The sequence below is a fragment of the Pithys albifrons genome, chromosome 7, assembly GCF_047495875.1.
Source record: "Pithys albifrons albifrons isolate INPA30051 chromosome 7, PitAlb_v1, whole genome shotgun sequence".
NCBI classification, from domain to species: domain Eukaryota; kingdom Metazoa; phylum Chordata; class Aves; order Passeriformes; family Thamnophilidae; genus Pithys; species Pithys albifrons.
The window spans coordinates 56,375,128-56,398,615 of NC_092464.1; the positions used below are offsets into that span (position 1 = coordinate 56,375,128).

Below are 23,488 nucleotides of genomic sequence, written 5' to 3' on the forward strand. Positions count from 1 at the left end.
TTTTATTCGATTTATTTTATTGTCTCTAATTGACTGTATTCACAGCTCGCCTGTCCCGCTGTGCAGCTCCTTCAGTGACACGGGACGGCCGGGACCCCTCCGTGCCGGTCCCCAGCCCCTCACACTCCCCGCTCCCTCGGGGCAGCTCTTTTAGATCCGGGGCGGCGGGGACCCCCCGAGCGCGGCTTTTGATTCTATTGATTTTATTCTCTGTGCTTAATTCCAGTCACCCCTCGCCCTCCCCTCGGTACAGCCCTTTGACACCACCCGACAGCGGGTCCCTCGGGGCAGCTCTTTCGGTGACTCGGGAAGGCTCTTTGAGTGCATTTTATTCTACTCTCTCTATTTTATTCCATTCCATTTTATTCCCGCACCCCACCCAGGGCGACTATTTCACCGCCGCTCCTCCTCACTCGTCTCGCCGTGCAGTTCTTTCAGTTATCGGGCGGCGGAGACTCCCCCGGTGCGGATCTTTTGTTTTACTATTTCTATCCTCTGCATTTTATTCTCTTCAGACCTCGCCCCCACCTCCGGTGACTCCCGACAGGGCCCGTCCCGCGGGGCGGCTCGTCAGTGCCGGCCGGGCCCCCTCAGTGCCGATCTCTGTTCCATTTCCTTCATTATGTGCTTTGTATTCGCACTTCGCCCGTCCCGCGGGGCGGCTCATTCAGTGCCACGGCCTGGCGGGGCCCCCTCGGAGCGGCTCCCCCAGGGCCCTTCCCCTTGCCCTTCCAGTCCCCGTTCCCGCCGGGATTCCCCGCCCGGCTCCCCCTCCCCGCCCGCCCCTCCCCGTCACGACCCGGCGGTGCCGCTGCCGGAGCCGGAGCGGCTGCGACGCGACTTCCCCGCGCTCCAGGGCCCGACTGAGGGGGTCTCGTCTCAGTTCTCTTTGGTTTGTTCTTCCAAAGCTGGGGAAAAACGATTTATGGTCCTTTCTGACGCAAATCTGTTCCCTCCTCCGCTCGGCCAAAGGGATTTGGGGCTGTTTTCCCTTTTGGGGGCAAATAAAACCAATGCCCTGAGTCCTGGCAGGAGCAGCAGCCCTGCAGCCTGTGGAGCCTGTGCTGGCCTGTGCCTGTCAGACGAATAGAGAGTAATGAATCAGTGGTTAATTAACCTAATAAAGTGCTCCTAATTAGAGGGCAGGCAAAAGGATTCCCCAGGGCTTGAACTGAATACGTGCCAGTTCCACAACACTGTGTTTGTATATTTTTTAAATACATCTGATATTTATTGTTTGATTTCAACATTTTATGAATCAATTATATTTTATTGATTCTCCTCTCTTAGAGGTCAGGATCAACACCTTGATCTTTTATTTTCACCATTCTGGGAAGTGAGAAACACTTTTCTCCTTTCAGTACCTCGTGCTGAAACTCCTTGTCCTTTCCCCTGGTTTTCCTTCCTCTGGATACAAATCCCCCACACCCCATCCCAGGGGTGCAGGGACTGGGGGGTCGTGTCTGCTGGGCCCCCAGATTGGTGGGGGTGCTGATGGGGGTGGGGTGATGCCACCCCTCGGGTCCCCAAGGGCTGCTCAGGGTGGGCAAACTGAGGCCCGGACTGAGGGAGAAGGGGCCTGGGGGGCTTTTCTCCAGGCTCTGATTGGCTGCTGTCCCACACCCCACGCTGGGACCCCCAAAGGATGGAACGGAGTTTTTTCAGGGACACTCAGCTCCCCCTTCCCCTGTTCAGGGAGGCTGCAGGGACTTGGGGTGTCTCCCCAGGGAGCTTTGCCCCAGGACACCCTGCCTCGGGCTCTGGGGGTGGGGAGTGATGGATGCCTTAAATCTCCCCCTTTTACCATGCCCATTCCTTGAACAGGATCTGGCATTCCAGGACATGGGGGCTCCTCACCACAGCCGCCCCCACTGTCCCATTTGGGCTCTGGCGGCCACCCTGGCGCTGTCCCTTGTGCTGGCAGAGGAGTTGCCCCCAGGGGCTATTTGGGGGGGATGGTGCCCCTTCCCACCTGATCCCTGATGTCCCTGACAGGGCTCGGCATCCCCCTCTGCAGTGTCCTGGTGGGTGGCACAGAGGGGACAGCCCGCTTGTCCCAGCCTGAACGGCATCTCCGGGAGCTGAGGAGGATCCTGTGCCCCCCGCCAGGTCACCCACCCCCCCGGGGTCCCCTCAAGGCAGGGACAGGGTGTGACAGCCCGGGGAGAGCTCAGGGTCACACGGAGCCCGGAGAAAATGGGGCTGGGACAGACACTCAGGGGGGATGTGGGAGCTGAGTAAGGGAATGTGGGAACCAACCCTGCCATCCCTATCCAACAATCACCTGCACAAACAAACGAGGCCCTTTCCTGGCTCTGCTCTCTGGTGGCCTCAAGCACCTGATGAACAGGGAGCAAAATCCCCTGACACCCTCCCACGTCCCTTCCTGGGGATTTCTTCCCCCCAACCCCCGTGGGGTGTGTCCCACAGCTGCTTCCAGGGCTGCTGCAGCAGCACCTTTGGGGGGTCAGGGTTAGGGGTCCCTGAGAGCCCTGGATGCAGCCCCAGGTGAGCAAAGCCCCCCTGAGCACAGCCAGGGGTGTCCCCGCCCTGCTGCAGGGACAGACCCCCGGCCCCAGCACCACCTCTGCCCTCCCCAGCTCTGCCCCTCCTGCCCCTCCCTCTGCACTGGGCAGAGGGCACAGGAAACATCTGCATCCCCCTCCTGCTTCCCAGCCCAGGAACAGCTTTGGAGCTGCAGCTGGTGCTCAGCACCCACAGCTGGGGCTGCTTTTCTTTGCCCTCTTGTGCTGGGAGAGAGAAGGAGCCTTTCCCTGGAGCAGAGGCCCTGCCCAGGGCTGGGAAATGGTTCTGGGTGGGGAAGGCTGGTGGGTTCCATCCCCCTGACCCACTGGGGGCCGGTGGGGGAAGGGCTGGAGGGGCCCTTGGGAGGGGTTTGGGAGCTGCTGTCCCCCCACCCAGAGGAATCTCCTGGAGCTTTGATCCAAAACAGGCCTGGGGGTGGGAGTCAAGACACCTGGGAGAGAGGAAAGGAGGGGAAATCTGTGAGGGAGAGACATTTCTGTGCTTCCATCACCTTTTTTCCCACCTCTTCCCCCCACCCCCCCCTTGGTTTTCCCTCCAAAATGCCCCAAGCTGCAGCCTGGAGCAGGAGGGATTTGGGGATGGGGGACAGGAACAAAATGCTGCATCAGTGAAACCTTGTTGAAAATTCCAGCATTTGGACAGGGAAAAAACATCCTTTTGGGTCTTCCCTTTGGAAACACAGGCAGGGGGTCCTCACCTGGAAACTCTTTACCTGTGGGGGAAGTACCAGGTGCAGGGGCTGGGAATAATTTTATTCACTGTGGTGATTGTAAGAACACCTGCTGGGCATTGATGTGGGGGGTTTATAGAGTTTTAATAAGCACAGAAACCCTTTGCAGTTGCCACTGACTGGACAGCAGCAGCCACAGGTATTTCCACTCAGTCAGTTGATCCTTGTTCTGTTTAATTGACTTTTTTCTTTTAATTATTGCACAAATCACTCCTATGGGATGAGTTTTCTTTGCTGAGGAGAGCTGTGAGTGCCTGGGGGGATTATCAGCTCTCTGTGCTTTATTTTAGGAGCACAGGAGCATCCTGGCAAAGCCCTGGGCTGGAGCAGGAGCTGTGCAGGCCCCGGGAGCTCGGGGTGTTGTCCGAGCTGAGGTGGTGGCAGGAGGAGCTGAGGGTGCCCCTGTCCCCTCTGTGCCCCCCAGGGGTGGCAGCGCCTTCCCCAGCCCTTCCTCCCTGCAGGCTGGCCTTGCCCAGCTGCCAGGCTGTGGCTCCAGGCCTGGCTGGCCCCGGGAGGGGCTGGCACTGCCTCCTGCTCCGGAGCAGCGCTGGGACCCCGGGGCACGTTCATCCCCCCGGGCTCTGCCTTGCCCAGGGTGCCCTGGGCAGGAGCACAGCCGGGCTGGTGCTGAGGGTGTCCCCGGGGCAGGAGCAGCTGGGAGGGTCCCAGTCCCGTGCTCAGCACCCCCCACCCCCCACCCTGGCCTGGTTTAACCCCGGGGGCAGCTGATCCCTCCCAGCTGCTCACACACTCTGCTCCACCCTGGGCTGGGGGACACAATCCAAGGGGGAAATGCCAATCCCCACGGGCTCAGCTGGGACAGTTTAATAAGGAAACCAAACCCAATCACATGATGGAAAAAGCCACAGGGGCTCCATCCCCATCTCATTTTCCAACCCCCAAACTCACATTTTCCCCAGATTTGAGACACTTGGACCATTTCATGAAACAACCACCAATTCCCAACATTGTCCTCTCCTTTTCCTTCATGTTTTTGTGTGTTAAGCCCAAGTTTGGTCTGGCCCTGGAGACTTCCAGCAGTTCCTGTTCATAGAGGTACAAGGATTTCTTTCTCCTGTATCCAAAACCTGGGGAAAAAAAAAGGGAAATAAAAATCAGGAAATTTCCGCAGTTTGTTTCAGCATCAAGAAAGAGGATAAAAGAGGATAATCCCAAAGCCTCAGGGGAGCAGGGCAAGGACTCCAACCCCTCTCCCTGAGCAGCAGCACCAACAACTGGCTGGGACCCCCATTCCCAGCTCCCTGCCCCGCTGAGGGGGGAGGAGGAGAACTGGGAAGGAGGGAGGGGTGGGGGGAAGGGCTTGGTCGGGTTTAGTTCTCCTTCTCCTGCTCTCATTCCGGCAGTACCAATTTAATTCCCACGCCCGCTGGGAGTCTGATTTGCCCGCGCTGGTGCTCGGGGAGGGATCTCTCCCGCTCCCCACGCCAAGTGCCGAGCCCTCCGTTGGATTTTCCCTGCCCTGCCCGCCGGCAGAGGGAGGGAGAGCGGCTTTCGTGGGTGCCGCCCCCAGGCAGGGCCCCCGCGCCCCCCGAGCTGTCCCGCAGCTCCCTCCTCAGCCGGCCCGGATCCATCTGCTGGCAGAGCCCGGGCAGCATCTCGGCGGCTCCGCAGGGCACTCGCTGCTCCCTGCGGGCTCCCAGGGACCCCCCCGGCCTCCCCTGTGCCCCCCGCAGCCCCTCCCTGCCCATCCCCTCGGAGCGCCGAGCCCGGCCCCGCTCGCGGCTCCCTCGGCCCTCGACAGCAGCAGCGGAGACCGCGGGGCCCGACCCAGCGCCAGGCCCGGCCCGGCAGCGGCGGAGCGGGGGCTGCGGCGGGGGGAGCGCCCGGGGCACCGCGGCGGGACTGACCGATCCTGCCTTACCCGGCCCTGTCTGGCCCTGCCCGGCCCCATCTAACCCGGCCCGGCCCTGCCCGGGCTCTTCTGCCGATCGGGGCGGGCGGGGAAGTTCCGCCCGGGAAACGACGGGCGGGCCCAGCGGGGCGGGGCTGGAGGAAAGCGCCGAACGCCCATTGGCTGCTGTGCCTGTCACTCTTCCGTCCTGAGTGTCTATTGGTTATTTCCGCCGTCACTCCTCGCATTTCCCGCGGTCCCGTCCCGGAGCTCTCCCCGGTCCCTCCCGCAGCTCCTTCTCGGACCCACAGCCTGACCCACAGCCTGTAAACAATTTAAACCTTCTTAATCCTTCTTTAACCTTCTTAATCCTTCCCCACAGCTGGCAAACAACCTTCACATTCTCTATCATTCCCCCTCACAGCTCTCTGAGCCAATTTTAGCTGCCCTCAAAACCCTAAACCAGAACTCCAAAACAAGAACTGGTTCTTACTGGTCCCTTCCTCTGCCCTCCCCTGCAGTGGCTCCATCGCAGCAGCTGAGTCTCACCTGTGCAAACTAAGCCAGTTCCTGCTCAGGGTGGGAATTGGGGAGTTGGAAATGCCTGATTTGGGACTCTTTCCTGCCAGGAAAGTCAAGCACAATTTTCCTTTTGCCGGGTTTAGGTGATTTCAGCCTTAAGAGAACCAGGACTCGCTTTGTTTTCCCACCTCACCCTTGGCTCTGCCATCTCTGTGTGCCCTGGAAAGGTTTTGTCTCAAGGACTTGCACAGCTGTGAGGTGTTTTCAGCCCAGACCCCCAGGTCACCCCACAAGGTGCTTCAGCCCCACCTGAGCCCACCCCGTCTCCCCACCCTGTGCAGGGCAGCTCGTGGAGGCCCCAGGACAGGGGATGGTCCCTCTAGACCTGCTTCCTGAGGGGCTTCTGCCACCCCTGGGGGGCACAGAGGGGACAGGGGCACCCTCAGCTCCTCCTGCCACCCCTGGGGGGCACAGAGGGGACAGGGGCACGCTCAGCTCCTCCTGACACCCCTGGGGGGCACAGAGGGGACAGGGGCACCCTCAGATCCTCCTGCCACCCCTGGGGGGCACAGAGGGGACAGGGGCATCCTCAGCTCCTCCTGCCACCCCTGGGGGGCACAGAGGGGACAGGGGCACCCTCAGCCCCTCCTGCCATGAGCTGATCTCAGACAACACCCTGAGCTCTCAGGGCCTGGACAGCTCCTGCTCCATCCCGGGGCTGTCCCATGATGCTCCCATGGCCGAAATATAAAACCACAAAAAGCTGATAATCCCCCAAACTCTCCCCCCACAGGCATTTTTCTAAGCCTGTTTCTTTCCTCAAGGCTGTTTTTTGTTCAGTGTTTCCTGTCCCAGCCTGTGCTCAGCCCTGTTATTGCTGTGACCTCCCACATCAGCACATTTTCCCACCTTCTTCATTGCTTTTCCTAAACTCATTTCCTGCTTTCCCTGGCCATGCACTATCCCCAAGCCAAAGTTAAAAATTAACAGGTTCAGCAAACCAAAACTGACCCCACGATTACAGTCTGTAGAATATTTATAAGAACATAAACAGAGAAAGAGGACAAGAATCCACTGGCCCAGAATGTGGATGCTGCTGGTGGGTCATTGGGAGCTGCAAAGAGTTTCCACATTAATTAAAACTATGTATAAACCCTGATACCAACAAATTCCAATTATTACCAGTCCTTACCCAGCAGTTCCTCCACAGGTAAATATTCTCCAGGTAAGAACCATCTACCTGTGCCTGCAAAGTAGGAACCAAAAGGGTCATTCTTCCCACTCCAACACTTGATTTTGAATAAGGTTTCACTGATGCAGAGTTTTTACTGTCCTCAGCCCCCAAATTCCTGCTGCCCCAGGCTGCACTTTAGGGCATTTGGGGGTGAAAACCAAGTGGGGGAGAAAGAGGAGGAGAAAACATCTAGTAGGGAACAGCAGAGAAACTTGTCAAGGAAAATACTCCCAAACACTCTGAGTTTGGAGCAAATACAGGACTTTTGTGCCCCAAAGAGCATTTCAAAACTATTACAGCCCAATATAGTTGTGGCCTTTTGTTTTGCTGCCCAGGGAAGGGAAATGAGTCCACAAGTGCATGTGGGAATTATTCAAAGGGGCTTTTCTCCAGTGACCAAAAGAGAGGGAATCCAAACAGTCAACAGGAATGTCCACTTTTTATCAGAAAGTAAAAGAGTAATTCAGCCCTTACCTGAGGTGTCCCTGCAAGGAGACACCTGGGGGGTCACTGGGACCCCAAGGTGGGACCCACAGGCTGGGCTGGGCTGGAGGGGGAGGCCCAGGGGAGATGGAGCAGGACGTGGAGGAGAAATCTGCCTATTATTTCTCCTCTAGTTCCACATCCTCCTTCCGCCTCACAAATTCTCTCTGGATATGGCACAGCAATCATGGGAAGAGAAAACTAAACTCAAATCCCAATTTTTCTTCATCCTGGTCCATCCCACACCCCCACCCCGGTCCATCCCACACCCCCATCCCGGTCCATCCCACACCCCATCCCGGTCCATCCCACACCCCATCCCGGTCCATCCCACACCCCCACCCCGGTCCATCCCACACCCCCATCCCGGTCCATCCCGGATCGCGCCTGTGTTTCAGTCCCATCATGGCTTGTGTTGGGAGGGACCATAAAGCCCACCCCGCCCCACCCGTGGCCCGCCGGGGACACCTCCCACCAGCCCAGGGGGCTCCAAGCCCGGTCCCACCGGCCGGGGACACTCCCGGGGACGGGGCGGCCACACCTGTCGGGCCGAGCGGACGCGGACGGGCCAGCGCTGCTGCGGCCCCGGCTCCGAGCGAGGGGGAAGGAGGAGCCCTCGGGCAGCCGCTCCCTCCGCGGGCCCTGGGGAGGGGACACGGAGGGCGAGCCCCTCGGGGGCCGCGGCCGGGCCGGGCCGAGCGGAGCCGAGTGCCCGCCCCCCGCCCGCACTTTGTAACGAACCCGCCTCCCTCTCCGAAACCCCCGCGGTTTGCGGGAAACAGCCCTGACGATGTGCCCGGAGCCGCCCCTTGGGCATTCCCACCCTGGCGATGTGCCCGGAGCCGCCGCTGCAGCATTCCCACCCTGGCGATGTGCCCGGAGCCGCCCCGTGAGCATTCCCACCCTGGCGATGTGCCCGGGCTCCGGGAGCGCAGGGAATCGCTGCTATTCCGACCCGGCTGGAGCTCCGTGTGCCCCTGAGCTGGAGCGACTGTGCCCTGCGGAGGAGCCCGGGATGGGGCAGAGACGCCCCCGCAGCCCGGGAGGAGCCCAGGCCGGAGCAGGGGATGCCCCAAGGAGGCCGAGCCCCCGCGGGAGCCCCTGCAGAGCCCCAGGAGCAGAGCCCTGGTGTCCAGGGCTGCCCCCCCCGACCCAGCGGGGCGGGTTTATCCCCAAACTCTGCAGCCAAGCCTGCCCCGGGGCAGCGGCCGCTCCGTGACAGCGACACGGCCCGGAGCGGTGCCGGCATGGACTGAGGGCAGGGGGGCACAGGGACCCTCCAGCGCCCCTCGCTGCCCACGGGGGGGGAACGAACGTTCCGGCGGTGACATCCAGGGCAGGAACCAGCCATGCCATGGCCCTCGGCTGCTCCCTGTCCCCGGGACCATTCCCTGTCGCCGGGGCCATTCCCTGTCCCTGGCCATTCCCTATGCCTGGCCATCCCCTGTCCCTGGCCATTCCCTATCCCTGGCCATTCCCTGTCCCTGAGCCATTCCCTGTCCCTCGGCTCTGCAGGGCCGGGGGTGTCAGTGGGACCCGGGGAGTCCCTGCTTGGCCCTGGCTCAGAACTGCAGCCCCGGCCAGGCCCGAGGGGCCCTGGGAGAGAACAACCCTGAGCCCCAGCTGGGCCAGAGCCGCCCAGTTCCACCCAGTGGGGCCCAGGGCACTCCCAGCATGGGCCCAGTGGCTCCCAGTCACCTCCAACGTGGCCCCACTCACTCCCATATGATCCCAGTCCCCTCCACCATGATCTCAGGTGCCCTCAGCATGGTCTCACCTGCCCTCACAATGATCCCAGTCACTCCCAGTATGATGCCAGTCGGACCCCAGTCCCATCAATGTGGTCCCAGTTGTTCCCAGTACGATCCCTGTTGTCCCAGTTCTGGTCCCGGTGTATCCCGGTGTCCCAGTCTATCCCACTCCACCCTAGTCCATCCCAGCCTGTCCCGCTCCGTCCCGGTCCCTTCCCGGCACCGCCGCCCTTTCCCGATCCCGCCCCCGAACCAGCGGGTTTAAGGCCGAGTTTCACCGCAGGGCGCGGGAGTTCAGCCCAGCCCGGCCCGGGGATCCCGCAATTCGTGGCCGTGGAGAGTCCCAAGGTGTCCCGGGGGGATCCAGAGGGGTCCCAGGAGGGGTCCCAAAGGGGATCCAGGTGAATTCCCGGGAATTCCCCCGTCCCCGCCCCACCCCCCCCGCGCTCCCTCGGACACTTTCGCTTTCCCGTCTCACAACCTGCGCCGCCGGAATCTGCCCGGAGACCGATGACGTCACAGGCGAATCGGGCTTCCATTGGCGATCGGGAAACAGCGGAGCCAATCGGGCGGCCGGAGGCGGCTCTGTGGGCGGGGCCTGGGCCGGGTGCGGGCCGGGTCCGGGCCGGGCGGGCCCGCAGCGGAGCAGCGCGATGGCCCCAGCGCTGGGTCTGGGGGCGCTCCTGGGGCTGCTGGGGCTCCTGGGGGCCCCGGGGGGGGCAACGGAGGGTAAGTGGGACCATCGGAGCGGGGAACTCCGGAACTGCCATGCCCGGGCACTGAGAACACCTTGAACCTCCATGCCCGGGCACGGGAACCTCCCTGAACCCCCATTCTCGGGCACCGGGACCCCCTTAACCCCTATTCCTGGGCACTGGAACCCCTCTCCCCAAACTCCCTCCCGCAGTACCGGGACCCTCCTAAACACCTTTTTCCAGCACCGGGACCCCTGAACGCCCATTCGTGGGCACGGGAAACCTCCTGAACCGCAACTCCTGGACATGGAGACCCCTTGATCCTCCCTAAATCTCCACTCCTGGGAAGAAGACTTCCCTGAACACCCATTTCTGGGCACAGGAAACCCCTTGAGCCCCCATTCCTGGGACACCCTGAGCCACCTTATCCCTCACTTGGACCACCTGAACACACGTTTCCGAACAAGGGCCCCCCCTGCACCCCATCCCCGGCTCCAGGACCCCCCTGAGCCCCTTTACTCTGAACAAATACCCCCCTGCAATCCCTTTTCCAGCCATCCTGCCTCTCCCAGCCCCCTCATCCTCCCTTTTCCTTGATCCTGGGACCCCCTGAATCTCTATTCCTGCCCTTCCCAGTCCCCAGCCCCCATTTTCCTCAACACTGGGGACCCCTGGACTGCCCTTTCCTGGGCACAGGGACCCCCTGGGCCCTCTGTCTCTCCTTTCCCAGTCCCATCCCCCCCCTTCTTTGAACCTTGGACCCTTCCCGACTTTCCTGGCTCTCCCAGTCCCACTTCCTTGACCGCTGGACCTCCCAAACCCGCCAATCTTACAGTTTCCCCAGTTTTCCACTCCCTGCTCTTCCTGCAGGGGGTCCCAGGCACTGGAACCCCCCTGGCTGCAATTCCTGGGCACTGGGGCCCCGCTGCACCCTCATACCCTGGCACCAGGACCCTCTGCAATCTCTCATCCAGCACCATGACTCCCCTACACCCCTTTCCTGTACCAGTACCCCCCTGCACCCCCTTTCCTGGCCATCCCACCTCTCCCAGATCCTCCTTTTTCTTGATCCTAAGACCCCCTGACCCGCACTCCAGCCTTTCCCAGCCCCCAGCCCCTCCTTTCCTCTACACCAAGGACCTGCAGAACCCCCATTCCCAGCCATCCCAGGTCTCTCCTTCTCATGACTTCCCTCTTCTCAACACTGGGGACCCCTGGACCCCTTCCCCCCCTCCCCTCTTCCTGGGCACAGGGACCCCCTGGACCTCCTATTCCACGTCTCCCAGTCCCTGCACCCGCCATTCCTTTACCCTTGTATCCCCTTGGATCCTCCCTTGTTCAGCACCAGGACCCCCCTGAACCCCCCTTATCCTGCACCAGTATGTGCACCCTTTTCCAGCCATTTTTCCTCTCCCAGCACCCCTTTTCTTTGATCCTGGGACCCCCTGGACCCCCATTCCTGCCTTTACCAGCCTTCAGACCCCACTTTCCTCGATACTGGGGATCCCTGGACTGCCCTTTCCTGGGCACAGGGACCCCTGAACCTCCATCGAACATCTCCCCGTGCCCTCACTCCCCTTTCCTTGACACTGGGACCCCCCTGAACCTCCATTCCTGGGCATGGGGACTCCCTGCACCTCTTATTCAGCACCCAGACCCCCTAATCCCCTTTATTTGCAACTGGGACACCCCTGTACTCCCATTCCTGGGCACGAGCACCCTCCTACACCCCCCTATATGGCAGCAAGACCCCCCTGAGCTTCCATTCCCGTACAGAGGGACCCCCTTGCACCCCTTTATCCTGCACCAACACCCCCTGCACCCTGTTTCTTGGCCATTCTGGGTCTCCTCACCCTGTGATCCCCTTTCCCTAACCCTGAGGGCCCCTGGATCCCCGTTACCTGGACAAAGGTACCTCTTGGACTCCCTGTTCCACCTCTCCCAATCCCTGTACCCTCCTTTTCCTTGACTCTGGGACCCCCCTGAGCCCCCAGTCCTGTGCAGTGGGACCCCCTTGCACCCCCTACCCTGGCACCGACACTCCCTGCACCAACTTCCCTGGGATCCCCAAAGCCCCTTCCTGCCTTACCCAGTTCCCCGTTTCTTTTACCCGTGATCCCCCAGGCCCCCAAATCTCTGTGTCCCCCCAGTTCTCCACTCCCTGTGGTACCAGTTTGTGGCAGTGTCGGAGCCCAGCCCGGGGGTCCCTCAGTTCATGTCCATGGGGTTCCTGGATGGGATCCCCATCACCCGCTACGACAGCGAGCAGGGCCGGGTGGAGCCACAGACGCCGTGGATGGAGAAGGGACCCGAGCTGGGATACTGGGATGGACAGACTGAGATCAACAAGAGGAACCAGCACGTGACTGCTGACAACCTGGAGATATTGCGGGGCCGGTACAACCAGAGTGGGGGTGAGTGGGGGCAGCTGGGAATGGGGGGGATCTGTGGGTATGGGATGGGGTCTGTGGGGCTGAGGTGCATCTGTGGGGCTGCGATGGGATCTGTGGTGCTATGAGAGATCTGTTGGCTGGAGGGGGATCTTTGAGGCTGGGGACGATCTGTGGGTCTCGGGAGGTCTTTGGGTCTGGGCTTAGATCTGAAGGTCGGGGGGATTTGTGGGGCTGGGCTGGGATCTTGGGCTGTGCTGGGATCTGTGGGTCTGGGGGGCATCTGTGCTGCTGGAGATGGGGTTTGTAAGTCGGGGAAGGGGATCTGTGGGGCTGGGCTGGGATCTGTGGAGCTGGGGGGGATATGAGAGGCTGGGCTGGGATCTGTGGGGCTGGGGGGGATATGAGGGGCTGGGGGCCATCAGTGGGTCTGGGGCAGACCTGTGGGACTGAGGTGGATCTTTGAGGCTGGAGGGGATCTGTGGGACTGAGACGGGATCTGTGGGGCTGGGTTGCAATCCATGGTGCTATGGCAGATCTCTGGGCTGGAGGGGGTCTGTGGGGCAGCGGGGGGCAGGATCTGTGGGGCTCGGATGGGGTCTGTGGGACTGGGAGGGATCTGTGGGGCTGGGCTGGGATTTGTGGGGCTGGGATGGGGTCTGTGGGACTGGGAGGGATCTGTGAGTCTGCGATAGGATCTGTGGGACTGAGATGGGATCTGTGGGGCTGAGATGCATCTATGGGGCTGGGATGTATTTGTGGGGCTGGAATGCCATCTGTGGAGCTATGGGAGATCTCTGGGCTGGAGGGGGAATCTTTGGGGCTGGGGGAGATCTGTAGGGTTGGGGTGCATCTCTGGGGCTGGGATGGAATCTGGGAGGCTTGGGGGGATCTGTGTGGCTGGGATGGGATCTGTGGGTCTGGGAGCAATCTCTGTGGCTGGGATGAGATCTATGGGTCTAGTAGGCATTTGTGGGTCTGGGATAGGATCTGTGGGACTCGATTGGGATTTGTGGGGCTGGGATGGGACCTGTGGGGCTGGGATATGGATCTGTTGGTCTGGGATGTGATCTGTGAGTCTGGGATGAATCTGTGGGCCAGGGGGGACCTGTGGGGCTGGGGGGGATCTGTGGAGCTGAGATGGGATCTGTGGGGCTGGGGTGGGACCTGTGGGGCTGGGATGAGATCTCTGGGTCTAGGGGGCATCTGTGGGGCTGGGATGAGATCTGTGGGGCTGGGATGAGATCTGTGGGGCTGGGGTGTTACCTGTGGGGCTGGGTGGGAATCCGTGGGGATCCAAGGGACTGGGATAAGACTCCATCACACTCTGGGTGGGGTTCTGTGGGGCTGGGACACAATTCCAGGGGGGTCTCTGTGGGTCCATTTCCCCCCCAGGTCTCCACACTTGGCAGCGGGTTATTGGCTGTGATGTCCTGTCTGACGGGACTGTCCATGGATCCTACCGGTACGGCTACGACGGGCGGGATTTCCTCTCCTTTGACCTGGGATCCAAGAGCTTCGTGGCGGCCGACGGCGCTGCCCAGGTCACCAAGAGGAGATGGGAACACGAAGGGTTCGAGGCGGAGAGGCAGACAAATTACCTGGGGCACATCTGTCCAGAATGGCTCCAGAAATACGTCGGATACGGGCGGGAGGCGCTGGAGCGCAAAGGTGGGGATGGAATTCCCATCGAAATGTGGATGGAATTTGGGATTTTGGGAGGATTTGGGAATGTGGTAATTTGCATGGGAATTCCATGGATGGATCTCAGCCCCATTCCATTGCCATGGGAATTCATGGGCAGATCGTATTGCCACCCCATCCTTGTGGGAATTCCATGGTTGGATGTCACCATTATCACATTCCAGAGCCCCCCGATGTCCATGTCTCTGGCAAAGAGGAACACGGGATCCTGACGTTGTCCTGCCACGCATACGGATTCTACCCCGGGATCATTCGGATCAGCTGGATGAAGGGGGGTGAAAACCGGGATCAGGAGACGGAGTGGGGCGGGGTCGTTCCCAACAGCGACGGCACCTTCCACAGCTGGGCCAGGATCGAGGCGCTGCCGGGGGAGTGGGAGCAGTACCGGTGCCGGGTGGAGCACGCCGGGATGATCTTCACCTGGGGTGAGGCTGGGAATGTGAAATGTGGGAACTGGGGATTTGGGAGTGTGGAGCAGTAAGATGGGGGTTTCCTTCCTCTCCTCACACTCCCACCCTTCCCAGAGCCAGAATCCATCTGGAATTCCACCCCAGTGGTGGTCGCCCTGTCCGTCATCGCTGCCATCATCATCATCAGCCTCATGGGATTCGGTGTCTGGAAGCTTCAATCCGGTAACTCACGTGACGGGGGTGGGGAATGGACATGGATCCACCTGGCAGCATTCCAGGGATCCTGTGCCACAGGTGCTGATCCCGCTTTATTTCCATAGGGCACAGGGAGAGGAATGGATACAACACAACACCTATCAGTGAGTACCAGTAGCACGTCTGGATTCAGATCCAGATCCTCTCCATGATGGATCCTGTGCTTGATTTAAGGATGGATCCAGGTGTGTGATCCAGGCCAGAATCTCATGGATCTTCTGTTTTCCACAGGAGCAGATGTGTGAACTGAGGGCTCCCCTGCAGATACAGAGAGGGATCCAGGTGGGATTCCCGAGGGGAATTGGGGCATAATGGATGGAGCAGGATTGGGATGGGATTTCACATCAGGGCAGGATTTCAGAGTGGGATCAGAAAGAATTCTGGAGTGGGATCAGGGCTGGATCCATAGAACAGAATCAGTCTGGCTGGCTGGAGTGGGATAGAGGTGGAATTCCAGAGTGGGACTGAGTGGGATGGATGGAGCGAGATCATGATGGATTCCAGAGGAGCTCTTGGTCTCCATGGCCTCCACAGCTGGATCCATTCCATGGAATGAGGACAGGGACATGGTGACTCTGTTCCCCACTCTCATCCCAGCAGGAATCACCACCTGAGCAATCCATGGAGCTTGTTCCAGCCCCTTCCCTCTCACTGGGGAAAGCCAGGAGCTGTTGGCAGAGCTCATCCCACTGCTTCCCTCACCCTGGCACTGCTGTACCTTTTCCCAATGGATTAACTTCCTGCTTTTTCATGTCTCAAAACCAAGAACCACAATTATTCCCAATGCTTTAATTAAATCTCCTCTTTTGGCAATAAGTCCTTCTTCCCTCCTTTGGCATCCAGCAGTTCCTTTTTGGGAAACAGGATTGGGATGGGAACAACAGGAATGGGAACAGGGACACAATAGGGACAGGGATGGGCACACTGGAGACAGATTGGAGACACCAGGAACTGGGAACAGGGACATCAGGACTGGGATGGGGACACAGGAATGGGAATGAGGCCAGTGGAAGCAGGTTGTGGACATCAGGAACTGGGAATGGGAACACCAGGAGACAATGGGGAAAGGGATGGGGACACCAGGATCAGGTTAGGCACACTAGGAACTGAGAATGGGGCACCAGGATTGGGATAGGAACCCCAGGAATGGGAATGGGGACAGGGATTGGGACACCAGAAATGGGAATGGGGCCATTGGCAGCACGTTGCGAACAGCAGGAATGGGAATGGGGATGACAGGAATTGGAATGGGGACAGGAATGGGAACACCAGGAGACAATGGGACTGGGATGGAAACACCAGGAATGGGAATGGGAACAGGGATGGGGACCCCAGAGGTGGAGGTGTCCCAGGTTTTAGTTTGGGGTCTCCTGTAATCCCCCAAACCACCATGAGGGCACAGACACCAATAATGGGACCGGGCTGGGGCCGATCACGGACAGGGCAGGGGCGAGCAGAGCAGGGAACGGTCCCACGGGAACTGCTCGGGAATGGGCAGAGTAAAAGGTGATGCTGCTCCCGGCTCTGCCCCTCACTGGCTGTGAACCTGCTATGGGAGCTCCCCCAGCTCCTGCAGCCCAGAGCAGCTCCGTGTTCCCACCTGAAGCTCTCCATATTCCCACCTGCAACTTGCATGTTCCAACCTGGAGTGACCGCAGCTTCCCACCTGGAGCTCTGCGTGTTCCCACCTGGAACAGCTGCATATTCCCACTTGGAGCAACCATGTGTTCATGCCTGGAGCTGCCAGGTATTCCCACCTGGAATAGCTCCGTGTTCCCACCTGGAACAGCTGAGTGTTCCACCTGGAGCTGTTGCCCTTGCAGCTCTAAGAGCTCATTCTATCCCTCACTAGGAAGACAGGGGTGTTTTGAGACCTCTGACTCAAATTTGCGATGCGTGTCAGGGACTTGGTGAGGGCAGTGCTGTGGGAGGGGTGGGTTTGGAAGTGAGTGTAACAGTATTAGGTAATGCTTTGAATTGTTAATCAGGTAATAAAAGCAGGAGGCTTTTGTAACTCTGCATGCAGCTTTTGAAGAGATTGGATTCTCGTGTATCCCACAGTAGGAATAAATGGAATGCTGCCTGCTAAAACTCAAACTCAGCCTCAGAGGTATTGGGGTCACCTCTTTGTCCCGAGCAGGGGCGCAGCGTGGATGGCGGTCAGAAGAGCTCAGGCACAGCAGGCATCAGAAGGCTTAAAACTTAGTTTATTCAAGATAGATGACAGACAGATCCTCATAGCTCATAGTAGAAGTACTTCCTAGAAGTTCCTATTACATCATCTCACATCTAGTAGATCCAACTCTCAGGCAGTAACATCCACACCTTTTATGCCCTCTCACATCCAACAAGCTGCCACATCACTGGTTAACCAATTCACCTTCCACACACCACAGCCTCTCATTGGTCACAAGCCACACACACATCACAGGTGGCTCTGTTCTCTTTAAGGTAGAACTCCAAACATCTTTCCTTAAGGGATGCACTCACTGTCACCCCACACACAGAGGTTTTCTACTAAAAGCCTATTTTAGGCCACAAATGCCCTTTTAACACCTACAAATTGGTGTTAAGAAGTTTGTTTCTGCAGCTTTTTGGTAAAAATTTGGCACTGGTGCCACATCCCGGAGATTCTTCTGCTTCTTGAAAACCCGAGTGTAAAGGAACTCTCTCCAAGACTCTGTGAGTGTTAGAAAGCAGAATTCTTTATTTGTGAAGTTGGATGCACGAGGGGACTGATGGCCCATGAGCAGACATGACCCCTCAGCCTGGGGGTGAAGGTGCTGATGCCTCCCTGAAGTGGAGTTACCACACCTGAGTCACTGATGTGAAGACAGAAACACTTCTCTGTCTCACAGGGCTCTCTAACACCCAGCTCACACCCGGAGGGGTCGGGTGTGCCCTGGGCAGCTGCTGCAAATGGTCCATTGTTAACAGTTCATGGGAAATGCCACAGAGGGTGGAGAATACACAGCTTTGGTCATACCCACACAGTGATAAACTGGTTCCACCTGCTAAACTAGGACACCTGGAATCTCAGCTCCCCCGAGGAGATGTGAAAAGACTCAAGGAGAGGCCTGGGAGGAATCTCAGGTAGATTCTGGAAGATGCAGGAGCCACAAAAAGAGAAAAATCATCTCTGGACCTGCCTTAGAGGAGTCTGGGGCTACTGCATGGGATCTCATCTTCCCTGAGGAGATGTGAAAAGACTCCAGAAGGCACCTGGGAGGAGTCTCAGGTAGATCCTGGAAGATACAGGAGCCACAGAAAGAGGAAAATCCTCTCCAGTCTGATTGGAGCAGTGTGGGGCTGTCACCTGGGCTATCAGTACAACCTCAGAGAGGAAAAGACCTGGAGATGCCCAAAGGAGTCTCCAGTGGGTCCCAAAGTAGAAAGCCACTTCCAGAAGGGCAAAACCAACTTGGAAGCTTCCCTGTCGAAGGCTGGAGCTGTTATCTGGGATTTCAGAGTCCAAAGTCAGGGACTGAGGCTCCAAGAGATGTCTGGGAGGAGTCTCAGGTGGATCCGGGAAGATGGAATTCCCAGGAAAAAAAGCAAACTCATCTCAGGTACCTGCCTTGGAGGAGTCTGGGGCTGTTCCCTGGGATCTCACCTGCCCTGAGGAGGGGGCAGGGCAGGGGCTGGGCCTGGGGAGGGGAATGAACTGGAGAATAATCAGGAAATTGTTGTTTGTTTATTCTTCCTGTGTGGAAACCAAAGGCTTAATATGATGGAAGGAGGTAAAAATAGCATGAAATTACAACTTTGAGGACTCTGTCTATGGTGTACTGATTGTTTACAGTTAATGGAATTATTAATTAGAACTAATAGAGTTAATAGAATTACTACTTTATTCATCTTTTAATATGGTATTATAGAATTGTACCCAATACAATCATTGTACCTGTTACTGGCCATTCCTGGGGCCTGGAGACCTATAAAGGATCAGGTGACCTTGATGGGACATAAATGAGAGGCATCCAAAATCAAGGGAATATCTGAGTGGAAATGGCCTCAAACTCATGAGAGGACAATGACCATTTGGCCATGAGATGCCACAACATGACCATGACTCTGAGGTGCTCAAACCCATGAGATGGCCATGACTGACCATGAGGAATGCAGGGGGAGGAACATCCATCAGGACACAGACTGACATTGGGAATTCATTGGGAAGAGCGGATTTGTTGACTTTACACCCCAAAAATCTCACCTGCTCTGTCCCATCGTTTCTTCTGGTGGCATCAGGCCCCCTAATTGCACCCCAAATCTCTCAATTCCACTCAGAAGTCCCTTTCTTAATCCCTCCTTGAATCCCCAGAATTTCATCCCAAATCCCCTCAATTTCACCCCAAATCTTCAAGATTCCACCAAAATCCCCTTAATTTCACACAAAATTCTCTTAAATGCACCCAAAATTCTTTTAGTTCCCCCAACATTTCCTTAATTCCCTCCAAAAATCTGTTCATACTGCTGAAAATTCCCTTAAAGCCACTGAAAATTCTTTAAATTCCACCTAAAATCTCCCCGATTTCACCCAAAATATCCTTAATTTAGGCTAAAATCCCACTAATTTCACCTAAAGGCCTGATTCCACCCCAAATCCCCCTGCATCCTACCCAAAATCCTCTTTAATTCCACCCACAATCACTTTAACCACCCCTAAAATCCCTGATTCCACCCCGAGTCTCCAACACCTAAAGTGCCTAACAACAGCACACTGCTAAAGCTAATTAATAATTAATATATATTTCACAAAATTGCTGGATCCAAGCAGTCTTTTTGCAACTTATTTCAGCTTTATAAAAGAGCTCTTAAGGCTTTGTTTCTTCCTTCTGTGGAGAGCTGAAGGTCTTTTCACAGATCCCATTCTTATCTCAGCAGCTGCACCTGCAAATTTGTCTTTGTTTTGCTGGTCTGCAAATGTGTGTTCCAGCAGTAGTTTATATTCTCTAGTAAATAATTCTCATTAAAATCTTTTCTCTGATAATTTGCAATACTAAATGATTCATTTCATATAAATACTGTCACTTTGCCATCATTAAGACCTGCAGGACCTCTATAATTCCTTCAATTCAAGCAGTTGACATAATCCAAGGCTGAGATTGGATACTTTTGCACCTCGTGACTCCATGGCAGGGCCTCTGTAATTAATTTTGTCTAAGCCTTCCACTCCCACCCGTGACAGGCAGTTTAAGGCCGTGTCCTCTTGTCCTGTTGCTGGTTGCCTGGAGAAGAGACCGACCCCCGACTGGCAACAACCTCCTTTCAGGGGGCTGTGGAGAGTGAGAAGGTCTCCCCTCAGCCTCCTCCTCTGCAGCCTCAACACCCCCAGCTCCCTCTGCTGCTCCTCCCAGCACTTGTGCTCCAGACCCTTCCCCAGCCTCGTTGCCCTTCCCTGAACACGCTGCAGCCCCTCAACATCCTTCTCAAACTGAGGGGCCAGGACTGGGCACAGCACTCGAGGTGTGGCCTCAGCAGTGCTTCAGTTCCCTGGTCCTGTGGCCACACCATTCCTGATCCAGACCAGGATCCCATTGGCCTTCTTGGCCACCTGGGCACACACTGCTCATGTCCAGCTGCTGTCAATGAGCACCCTCAGGGCCCTTCCTGCCTGGCTGCTCTCCAGCCACTCTGTGCCCACCCTGTGCTGCTGCAGGGGGTGGTTGTGGCCAAAGGGCAGGTCCCAGCACTGCACCTTGTTGAACCTCACACCCTTGGATTGGGCCCATCTCTCCAGCCTGTCCAGGTCCCTCTGCAGAGCCCTCCTGCCCTCTAGCACATCGACACTCCCCACAGCTTGGTGTCTCCTGCAAAGTCGCTGATGGTGGTTTCGATCCCCTCATCGAGATCATCAATAAAGATGTTAAACAGGACTGGGCCCAGCACTGACCCCTGGGGACACCACCAGTGCCCAGATACCAACCGGGTGCAGCTCCATTGCCCAGCACTCTCTGGGCCTGGCCATCAGCCAGCTCTTAACCCAGCACAGAGTGCCCCTGTCCAAGCCGTGGGATGCAGCTTTTCCAGGGCTGTGCCTTCAACATCTCCCTCTGCAAGTGTGTCCACCTGTGTTTTTCCAAGGGCTGTTTCCCAAGGTACTCTCTGAATCAGAGTCCTCAATAGGCCAAGTCTGTCCTCCAGAAGTCCCAGGCAGAGGTTTTGTTGATGCCCCTCCTTGTTTCACCAAGGATTGAAAACTCCATCATTTCATGGTCACTGTACCCCAGATGGCCCCCGAGCACCACATCTCCCCCAGCCCTTCTCTGGTACAAACAGCAGGTCCAACAGGGCCCCACCCCTGGCAGGCTCTTCTCCAGCTGGGACAGAAGGCTGCAAACACTCCAGGAACCTCCCACATCTCTCCTCTGCTGGGTTGAGTTCCCAGCACACATCTGGCAGATGACAGTCTCCCATAAGGACAAGGGCTGAGGGTCTTAAAGCATCTGCCAGCTGCTTCTCGAATAATCCATCCACCTCCTCACCCTGGCTGGGTGATCTGGAACAGACTCCCACCAGGACATTTGCCTCGTTGGCCCTGCCCTGATTCTCACCCATGGGCACTCAACATCATCATTGCTGACCTCACGTTCTACAGAGTCAAGAGACTCCCCAGCATACAGAGCCACCTGTGCTCCTGTCCCACCAACCAGCTGACCCAGAGCCTCAAAGCCCCTTTTAGTTACCCTGCTACCCCTGTTACCAACCTCACCACTGCCAGCTGGACAACCAGCACTGGGTAATAATCAGAGGGCTGAATTAGCTCAGGGGGTCTCCTGGTGATATCCCTCACCCAGGCCCCAGGGAGCAGCAAACCTCCCTGTGGGATGGGTCGGGTCAGCACACAGGGCCCTCAGTTCCCCTCAGAGGGGAGTCACCAACTACAACTACCCTTCTTTTCTTCTTCACACCCAAGGCTGTGATCCATCTGACCGATGGAGTGCAACTGGGAGACCCTGCAGACAGATTTATCTTCTCGAGTGCCATCTGCCTGACCCTCTCGATCCAGGACCTCGTACCTGTTCTGTAAAGGCCCCTGGGGAGGTGATGGGGGTCTAGAGGGGATTCTTTTACCTCCCCAAGCAGGGGCCTGTTTCCATTCCCCCCATCTACTTGTTCTCCCCCTTCTGCCTGATGGCAAGAGGGGCAGAGCTTCCCTGACTCCTGCCGAGCTTCTCTCGGGGTTGGGAGGGTGTGACCCCACCACTCTGTTTCCCTTTCCCTCTCCCTGATACTCGTTGGCCTTTCCAGTTCTTGCTTAGGCTCTGCCCCCAGACGGAGCAGCTCATTCTCCTGTTCACCGCACTCAGGTGACCTTTGCACTGTCCCCGGTACCAGCGCCAGGCTCAGACACTCCCTGTGTCTGTGCCCAGCACAGCTGTGTCCTTCGGGGGGCTCTGGCTGGGTGGGCACACTCCTGCTGGCACCAGTACCAGCGGCTGTGCTGGATCTGCTCGAACTGGGGAAAACCACACCAGAAACAACCCACCACACCCATCACACCTGGTACACCCATCACACCTGTCACAGCCATCACAGCCATCATATCCATCATATCCATCATATCCATCACACCCCTCTCACCCCCCACGAGGAGCCGGGAGCTGCCCGCCCTTGCCGCTCGCCCCGCGCCCTGCCGGGACACGCTCCTATTCCCTGGCGCTCCCTGAAGCTCTGATCGCGCTGTTCTCCCGATCGGCTCCCGGCGCTGCCGGCTCGGCCAATCCCCGAGCGGAGCCACAGATGGGAACGGGGTGGGAGCAGCAAATAGGAAGTCTCAAGCTTTGTGACGTCACCAGTTGCCAGGCAGGAGCGGCGAGCGCGGGGTCTTCTGGGCGCGGGGCAGTGGTCGCATGTCGCGATCGGTCCCGGTCGATCCCAGCCTCGGGGTCTCCCCCCGCCGCGATGTTCCTCTGTGAGGCCCCAGCGAGGCCGTGGTGGTGTTGGATGAGTTCGGGGGCTCCCGGGGACCGTCCAACCCCCCTCCCCCAAACACTCCGAAAACCCCGGAACAGCCCCCTCCAACTCCTGGAGACCCTCCAAAACTCCCCCTGCGATTCCTGGGTCCTCCCCGGCCTTTCCACCCCGGGACCCCTGGGGGTCGCCCCAAGCGCCCCCGAATCTTCAGCGACCCCCCAAGCCCCTCCCCAGAGACCCCCCAAACACCCCTGGGAATGCTGGGCCCCTTCCAACCTCCCCCAGCCCCTTCCTGGGGGCTCCTGTCCATTTCCCCCCGGGGCTCCTGCCGGTCCCCTCAAACCAAAAGCACTACTGGGACCCCCGCAATGCCCCCCAAACCCTTCCCGAGGGTCCCCCCGCCCCGGGACTCCTGGGGGTGTCCCCATGCCCCACCGAACGCCCTCCTGGTCCCAACAATCCCCGACATTCCCGGGGGTTTCCCTGTGTCCCCCCCCCCGGGACTTTGGGGTCCCCCCCGACCCCTTTCCCTCCCCTCCAGGTTTCTGTCCCAGCCCCCCGTAATGGTGAGGGGGCGAGTGCAGGTGATCCCGTGCCTGCAGAAGATCCACAGGGATGGAGGCTCCTGGGGGAGGTCTGGGGGGGGCTTTGTGATTTGGGGTACCCCGGGATTTGGGGTGACCCCCTCAGCCCCCCCAGGATCTCCCTGAACTTGCTGTCGCTGCGTGTTCGCAGCAAAAAAGTTTATACCTGGCACGGTGTCCCCATCTCTGTCACCGGCATCACACCGGACCCCAAAGACCCCCCTGGGACCCAAAAACCCCATCCCAGGAACCCCAAGCCCCATCCGGCCACCCCCAAACCCACCCCCCGGGGCTCCGCTGCCGAAATGTAGGAGTGGCGTTGCCCTTTTAAGGGCAGTTACTGTGGGGACCGCCCAAAGGAGAGGGTCTTAAAGCGGCGATGGTGTAGGGAACCCCAAAATGGACCCTGGGGGC

The 23,488-nt window shown here is 58.3% G+C and overlaps 2 protein-coding genes and 1 long non-coding RNA gene across 7 annotated transcripts in view; 2 read left to right on the forward strand and 1 right to left on the reverse strand.

Annotated features, from left to right (window-relative positions):
* The window catches only part of LOC139673817 (zinc finger protein 850-like), a 584,874-nt gene that overhangs the window by 525,837 nt on the left and 35,549 nt on the right, over positions 1–23,488 (forward strand). The window lies entirely within an intron of this gene.
* Positions 4,088–8,088, reverse strand: LOC139673913 (uncharacterized). 3 transcript variants are annotated; one of them, XR_011698230.1, is made up of 5 exons: positions 7,910–8,088; positions 7,360–7,535; positions 6,844–6,897; positions 5,160–5,453; positions 4,088–4,365 (listed from the first exon to the last, which is right to left on the reverse strand). It is a non-coding gene; the product is annotated as an uncharacterized lncRNA (long non-coding RNA). The 3 variants fall into 3 exon arrangements; XR_011698229.1 differs by having other exon boundaries at positions 5,160–5,441; positions 7,910–8,087; XR_011698228.1 differs by lacking the exon at positions 5,160–5,453 and having other exon boundaries at positions 7,910–8,081.
* LOC139673863 (class I histocompatibility antigen, F10 alpha chain-like) lies at positions 9,722–15,404 on the forward strand. Of its 3 annotated transcripts, none has more exons than XM_071559785.1 (8): positions 9,722–9,848; positions 11,965–12,228; positions 13,600–13,875; positions 14,073–14,333; positions 14,433–14,540; positions 14,639–14,677; positions 14,805–14,855; positions 15,108–15,404. In XM_071559785.1, exons 1-7 carry the CDS (start codon positions 9,773–9,775, stop codon positions 14,816–14,818), a joined length of 1,038 nt encoding a protein of 345 aa, XP_071415886.1. In that variant the 5' UTR covers positions 9,722–9,772; the 3' UTR covers positions 14,819–14,855; positions 15,108–15,404. The 3 variants fall into 3 exon arrangements, with proteins under 3 accessions (XP_071415886.1, XP_071415885.1, XP_071415883.1); XM_071559784.1 differs by having other exon boundaries at positions 15,171–15,404; XM_071559782.1 differs by having other exon boundaries at positions 15,174–15,404.

Excerpts from the sequence above, each read along its gene's own strand:
- LOC139673863 (XM_071559785.1), top strand. The coding sequence starts at position 9,773 with ATGGCCCCAGCGCTGGGTCTGGGGGCGCTCCTGGGGCTGCTGGGGCTC. Across the intron at positions 9,849-11,964 it reads CCCGGGGGGGGCAACGGAGG|TTCTCCACTCCCTGTGGTAC; the intron begins GTAAGTGGGACC and ends GTGTCCCCCCAG. Across the intron at positions 14,541-14,638 it reads TGTCTGGAAGCTTCAATCCG|GGCACAGGGAGAGGAATGGA; the intron begins GTAACTCACGTG and ends TTATTTCCATAG.